We start from the raw sequence: 7850 nt of genomic DNA on the forward strand, positions 1-7850 counted from the left end.
AGCGTGTTTCAGCCATGACCACACAGGAAACGAACCTGTGGAACTGAAAGCAGACGTTGCTTCCTCATCCCTTTCGAGGGAAATTCAGTAGACATGAAATCATGCAGCCCATTTTTAACCACAAAAGATCCCCCACTGTTCTGCACAGGCGCTGGGGACCCCGGGCCAAGAGCCAGCATGGGGCAGTGGTGGAGAGCAGCGGACTCCAACCGGGAGCGCCGGGCTTGATCCCCCACTACTCCCCCCCCCCAGGAGCCTGCCGGGTGGCCCTGGGCCAGTCCCACTTCTCACAGAACTCTCTCAGCCCCACCTACCTGGCAAGGGACCCGCTGAGGGGAGGGGGAGGGAAAGGCGACTGTGAGCCATTCCAGCCCCAAAAAGCCCAGGAGGCACAGGCTTTGCCGAGTCTTCCCCCCCCCACACACACACAGAGTCCTGAAGTAAAGCTGCAAAGGCAGGTGGAGGCTCAGCCCACAGAAGCTTTAGCCAAAAAAAAATCGGCAAAAGTCTTCAAAGCAGTGCCGTGTGAAGCTATTAACAGACGAAAGCAGGCCCCACTCTGGATGAGGCCCCTCTCCCGTTGCCGTGGGAGTCTGGCCTTGACGTCTGGTCCCCTGCCCCGCGCACAAAAGTCCCCTGAGCCCCCACAAGGGCGACCCAGTCCGCTTCCATGGGTCACAGCGGTGGCTTCAGGTGTTCTCCCCAGGCAGGCAGAGAGCCCCTTCCTCTGGGAAGAAAAAGAAAAGGTTTCAGCCCTTCATGGAGACCCACAAGGCAAAGGAACGGTGTGGAACGCAGAACACCAGAGGAGGCAGCTGCGCAAGGGAACAGACGCACGGGGGCTCACCGTGGATTACGGGCCAAAGGGAGAGTGGTCGGTCCCCCCCCTTTCCTGCTCACCTTCGCCTCCGAGGGGCCCTTGGGGTCCCCGGCCTGCCTGGCCCCGCCTGCGCTGTCGCCTCCTCCAGCCGTACACAAGAGCAGCAGCAGCAGCAGCAGCTCCCACAGCCAAGGCGACAAAGGCCACCACGGTGGTGATGCTGGGGGTCTTGGCGTTGGGGGCTGGAGGGGGGGCAGCCTCTCCCTCCTCCAAGGGGGCCCCACTGGCCTCTCTCGCAGCAGCCTCTGGGGAAAAAGCACAGCCGTTTCAGGGGCTCCGGAGGGAACCGGCCGCCCACCCACCCACCCACCCTCGCTCTGCCCTCACTCACCAGCACTGGGCGCTGGGCCGCTCCCAGCCATCGCGGGCACCCGGGGCGTGTCCGTGTGTGCCTCTGCTGCCCACCCCGTCTCCCGGGAGCTCTCGTCTGGGCTGACGCTAGCTGAGCTGGAGGAGGTCGGAGTGGGCACTGTCCTTGGGGAGGTGGGGGCAGGCAGGCGATGCCCCCTGCTGGCGTCTGCCTGCCCTGCTCCCTCTCCTGGGCGTCCTGAGAGAGAGAGAGTGAGAAATGAAGGACGGGGCACAGGGGGCGCCTGCCAGGGAGGCCAGCCAGGCAACAACGGGCGGTGGGAATCTAGGGACACACACACACCCAGCTCCTGTTTCTCCAGAGGCCGGGGAAGGAGAAAACTGACCCCTTCCCTGCCCCATTCCTGGAAGTGGCATGCGCACACATGGGGTCCCAAAGCAGGGGGGGAACCAATGGCAACAATTCCCCCTCCCCCCTCAGACAGGAGTGGGGGCAACAGGGTCAGAGGGGTCTCTGTTGCCAAGGTCCAGCACAGGCAGACACACACACACACAGAGGTGTGCGGAGAGCCCTCAGACTGACCCCAACCTGCCCGGTTTCTCCTCCCCCTCCCTCCAAGACTCTGCACGTGGCAGGGTGGACTCCCCAACCCAGAAAGGGGGAGGGTCCTGATCGGGGGGGAGGGGGGGCTCACCTTTCTGGCAGTAGGAATTCTTGAACTGGATGACCCAGGGTACCTCATGCAGACCACAGACTCGTCTTTTGGGGAAATGGAACCTGCGGGGGGGGGGGCAGAATTAAAGCAGGGGACAAAGACGGCAGGGGGGGCCCCAGGGTCAAGGCAGGGCATCGGGGGGCCGGGATTGCTAATGACTAGAGAGCAGAGGGGCTCAGCACAGGGGTGGGGAGCATTGGATTACTGCAATGCTCTCTACATGGGGCTGCCCTTGGGGCAACTTCGGAAGCTGCAGCTGGTGCAGAATGCCGCGGCTAGGTTGTTGATGGGTGCCCCTATGAGGGAACACATCCAACCGGTGCTGAGGGCGCTGCACTGGCTGCCAATAGCGTTCCGGATACGCTTCAAGGTGCTGGTTATGACCTTTAAAGCCCTTTATGGTCTGGGGCCTGTCTACCTGCGGGACCGCCTTTCCCCGTACCTTTAAAGCCCTTTATGGTCTGGGGCCTGTCTACCTGCGGGACCGCCTGAGATCTGGGTCGCAGGACCGGCTAGTCCCCCCTGGCCCTAGGGATGCCAAACTAATAACTACTAGAACTAGGGTGTTCTCCTTGGCTGCACCAACATTATGGAACCAGCTCCCTCATGAGAGCCGCGCTCGCCGGGATCTCTGCCAATTCCGGAGAGCGGTGAAAACGGAGCTATTCCGCCAAGCATTTAATAACTCAGACTAAGCATGATTGCACTTTATAGTTGCTGCCATGGGTATGTTGTACTGTGTGTAAATAGCGATTTTATTGTACTGTTATAGATTGTTTTAGAGGCATTGTTTTATTGGTTTTAATGTTGTAAGCAGCCCTGAGCCGCTTCGGCGGGAGGGCGGGATAAAAATCAAATAAATAAATAAATAAATAAATAACCAGGCCCACCGCTAATGTGGGGCCCACAGGGCCCAACCCCCTAGCATTTTTTCTGGGCCCCTCCCCCCGGGCCCCAAAGTGCCTCAACTTGCCGCCTCTGACTTGCCTGCCAGAAAACGGAAGGCCCTGCGTTCTGGGGTCACTCCCCCACCGGCCTCACTCCATCCCCAGCCGCCTGGTTTGCTCAGTGGGGCAGTGGCGGTGGGCGGGCAGTCTTGTCGGGCTCGCCCAGGCCGGTGGGCTGGGTTAGTGTGAGACTTCTGTGTGGATTTTGAAATCCCTTTGTATAATAAGTGTGGGGGTGTCCAGTACCAAAACCAAAACTAGCTCAGTCAGCTTAGGATGCCAGACGAACATATTACCAAAAGCATTTCTCCAAGAATTTTCCCTGATATTTGGAGAACTAAAAACATAGATAAAAAAGAATTCACTTTCTTCTTGGCCCGTCATAATACATGGTCAAGGATCAATATGGCATGGCTATCGACCGACAGAGGGTGGCGATAGGGGATCAGCGGTCCCGAAGGCACCCCCTTGAGTGCGGAGTGCCCCAGGGAGCTGTGCTGTCCCCGATGTTGTTTAACATCTACATGCGCCCCCTCGCCCAGATTGGCCGGAGGTGTGGGCTTGGGTGTCATCAATATGCTGATGATACCCAGCTCTATCTGATGTTGGACGGCCAGTCAGACTCTAGTCCCAATGACCTTTCGCGGGCGTTGCAAGCCGTGGCTGGTTGGGTCAGACTGAGTCGGTTGAAATTAAACCCGGCAAAGACGGAGGTCCTGAGCCTGTGTCGGACCGGCCGAGAATTAGGGCGCCCTCTCCCGACCTTCGGCGGGGTGCCATTGGTGCCTATGCAGGAGGTTAGGAGTTTGGGCATGCTCCTGGACTCCTCGGTAACGATGGAGGCCCAGGTGGCAGCCACTGCCAAGTCAGCCTTTTACCATCTGCAGCTGCCCTGGCAGTTGGTTCCCTATCTCGACCGGGAAGACCTGGCCACTGTGATCCATGCGATGGTCACCTCGAGGCTGGACTACTGTAACGCTCTCTACTTGGGGCTGCCTCTGGCGCAAATCCAGAAGCTGCAGCTAGTGCAGTATGCTGCAGCTAGGCTGTTGATGGGCCTCTCCAGGCGAGACCACATCCAGCCGGTGCTGCAAGCGCTGCACTGGCTGCCAATAGCATACTGGATTCGCTTCAAAGTGCTGGTGCTCACCTTTAAAGCCCTGAATGGCCAGGGTCCGGCTTACCTAAGGGACCACCTCTTCTCATATGTTCCCTCAAGAGCACTGTGATCGGGGAATCTCCATCTCCTGGAAGTCCCAGGACCCCGAAGTGTGAAGTTTGCCCAAACTAAGGCCAGGGCGTTTTCGGTGGCAGCTCCTACCTGGTGGAACGACTTCCCGGAGCAGATCTGGGCCCTTCGGGACCTTGTACAGTTCCGCAGGGCCTGCAAGACGGAGCTCTTCCGCCAGGCCTTTGAGTAGGAGCCGCTGCCACCACTATTCCACCACTGAGATTCCATCATCCATCTACCACATTACTTGGGGGGGCGGGGTAGATGTCGCCCGGCAGAGATGCGGTGAATATCATTCCTGGTGCTCATGCCATTAAAAAATCGGCCGCCAATGTGGAATGTTGTGCATCTTGGTGATTTTATGTATATTATTAGAGCACCGATTTTATTATGTATGTAATATTGTTTTACTGTTTTAAATTTTAAATTCGGCATCGCCGCTTGTTAGCCGCCCTGAGCCACTGGGTAGGGCAGGATATAAATCCATAAATAAATAAATAAATAAAAATAAAAGCGTAGAAGAGGCACAAATATTATCTAGTACATTTGCAGACCACAATCCAATATTCTTAAAGTTAAAAGCCAGGACCAGGAAGTCAAGATGGACTATGAATATGGACATGTTAAAGGATAAAGAGGTTGTAGAAAAAATCAAAGTAATTATTCAAGAATTTTTTAGCAATAATACTCCAAAGGAAACACCCATAGAAATAATCTGGGATGCCTTTAAGGCATTCATAAGAGGGTGGTGGATCAATCGGGGGCATGGAAGAAGAAACAAGAAAATTAAAAAAAATTGAAATACTGAAAGGGAAAATAAAAGAAGAACATAGAATTAAAAACACTAATAGAGACTCAGAAAATATAAGGACTAAACTAAATAAGCTTCAGCATCAACTTAATTTCCTCCTAACCGAAGAGGTAGCAAAAAAAGTAGAAATGGCTAAACTGTACTACTTTGAAAATGCTAATAAGCCTACAAGATGGCTAGCATACAAACTGAAAAAAGAGAAGGAGAAAAGAGTAATTAAAAGACTAAAAAATGAGAGAGGAGAGGGGAAGGTGTTACAAAAAGACCTTGAAGAAATAATTCAAAATTTCTATAGAAACCTATATAATAAATCAGAAATTATAGAATATCAGGGGAAATGGGAAAAGGGAAAGTTCAACAAGGAGCAGATAGCCATATTAAATGATCCTATAACGATTTGCGAAATGACAGAGGCAATACAACATGGGGAAAAAAGAAAATCCCTGGGCCCAGATGGGATCCCTACAGAGTTTTATCAAGTATTTGAGGATCAGATACTGGGGCCCTTTAAAGAACTAACACAAAACATTCCTAATTCTAATAAAGTACCTGCCTCATGGAACGAAGCGGTTATAACACTGATCCATAAACCAAACTCTGATGAGGCGGAAATAAGGAATTATAGACCTATTTCCTTATTAAACACGGATTATAAACTTTTTGCAAAGATATTGGCTAATAGATTGAAAAGGGTCTTAATACGAATAATACATAGGGACCAATCAGGATTTCTACCTAAAAGAAGGATACAAAATAATATAAGAACTATAATTAACATTTTAGAATATTATGAATTACACCCGGGGAAGCAGATGATGTTAATACTTTTAGACACAGAGAAGGCGTTTGATAACATTAACTGGGCATATATGCTACAAAAATTAACTGCATGGGAATGTGGGAGCAATTTTACGCAATGATAAAAGCTATATATAGTAAGCAAAGTGCCAAAATTTTAATCAATGGCGAAACCTCTCAAAGCATTCTAATACAGAAAGGCACAAGACAGGGATGCCCGCTATCCCCACTATTGTTCATATTTACTATAGAATCATTACTTGACAAAATAAGAAATAATGAAATGATAAAAGGGCTGAGAGTACAAGGGGAGGTGTTCAAATTACAGGCCTTTGCAGATGATTTTATTTTTATAGTAGAAGAACCAGAACATTCTCTATCATACTTAATAAAAGAAATACAGGAATTCGGAGAGTTAGCGGGATTTAAAATCAATTTCCAAAAAACTAAAATCATAGCCAAGAATTGCCCGCAAAAGTTAATACAAAAAATAAAGATTTCAAAAATGGATGTAGCGCAGGAAGCGAAATACCTAGGAATTTGGATTTCAAGTAATACCTCAACGTTATATGAAAGTAACTATGTACAACTTCTAAATGATATTAAAAAAGATCTAAATCAATGGGAGAAAAAAAAATCTTTCGTTACTGGGCAGAATAGCAACAATAAAAATGAATATTCTTCCAAGATTCCTGTTTTTGGAGCAAAACTTACCAATACTTAAAAATTACAAATTTTGTAAGGATCTAGAGAAAAATATAAGTAAATTTATATGGCAGTCTAAAAAATCGAGAATAAAAATTAAAGATCTCCAGGATAGTAAAAAAAGAGGAGGATTTGCATTGCCTAATTGGCAGCTGTACTATTTCGCAGCATCGATGATATGGATCAAAGATTGGGTTGAGTTAGAAGATGTGAGAACTCTGGCTTTAGAAGGATCAGACTTGGTAATGGGATGGCATGCGTACATATGGTACGGAAAGGATAAAATTCACGCCAACTTCCATACACACATAATAAGAAGTGCTCTCATGAAAGTCTGGCATATAATAAAAAAGTCCCTCTGTGGTTATCTCCGATAGAAGCATTTGCCAAACCGTCACTGATAATAGGGGAAACTAAAGAAACTTATGGCAACTTATTAAATAAAAAAGCAGAACTGAAAACAGGAGATATTAAAAACACAAAATATAAATCTATCTTGGTGGGATAAAAATGTATTAAAATCAAGATACATTGAAGATTAAAAAACTGGATTTTACACTTACTTAAACGAAACTGATAAAATTTGGCTTTCTTCCAGTGATAAATTAATCCAGAAATTCTATACAAAGTTACTAGAAGAAGAGTTACAGGAAGAGATCATAAAATCGTCAATGGTAACCTGGATAAAAGTGATAGGACACACAATACAAATGGAGCAGTGGATAAAAACATGGAGGTCAATAAAATATATGAGTGCGACGGCATATAAAGAAAATATATATAAAATGTTTTTTAGGTGGCACTGGACCCCTGCTAAAGTTGCAAAATGTTTCCCGAAGGCATCAAATATCTGCTGGAGATGCGGCAGGAATATAGGATCATACCTCCACATTTGGTGGAGGTGTGACAAAATACAACAGCGGCAAGAATTTTGATAGCTAAGCATTGGAAGTCGAAAGCCATACCATCTATAAAAGAACTTAAAATTAAAATTCTGGAAATAGCAGAAATGGACAAGCTGAGTATAGCTTTGAGGAATAAACCAGAGGACCTTTTTTGGGAAAGATGGGAAATAATCTACACATGGCTGAAACTGAAGAAGATAGATCAGAGCTGAGATTATGCTAGTTTAAGATATTAGATGATAAAAAAGAAAGAGGAACTTCATATTAAGAACTGTATAAGTACTAAATGGATATTTGTATATATTGTTGTGAAATGAAAATTGAAAATAAAATTCAAAAGAAAAAAGGATGCCAGACTAACAGAGGGCAGGGCGGCGGCGACTACATCAACAGCATCCCTGACTCTTTGCATCATCATGTACCAGCACCAATACATTTTGGTGATCCTGAACCCTCCTCCTTCCTTTGCTGCTGGCTGATTTTGGATATCAAAAGCACAAGCGAGGACGAGGCCATGGCTTCCCCCTCCCTCCCCGGGATCTCTCCCT

The 7850-nt window shown here is 48.3% G+C and overlaps 1 protein-coding gene across 1 annotated transcript in view; it reads left to right on the plus strand.

The window, feature by feature from the left end:
• Nucleotides 1-4347: 4347 nt before the first annotated feature.
• Nucleotides 4348-7850, plus strand: part of LOC107124414 (serine protease 55-like) — a 16756-nt gene continuing 13253 nt past the window's right edge. Inside the window, exon 1 of the mRNA XM_015427878.1 lies at nt 4348-4436. Coding sequence (XP_015283364.1) covers nt 4348-4436 — 89 coding nt within the window. The remainder of the gene's footprint in view (nt 4437-7850) is intronic.

The sequence above is a fragment of the Gekko japonicus genome, unplaced genomic scaffold (assembly GCF_001447785.1).
Source record: "Gekko japonicus isolate JY-2015 unplaced genomic scaffold, Gekko_japonicus_V1.1 scaffold761, whole genome shotgun sequence".
NCBI lineage: Eukaryota > Metazoa > Chordata > Lepidosauria > Squamata > Gekkonidae > Gekko > Gekko japonicus.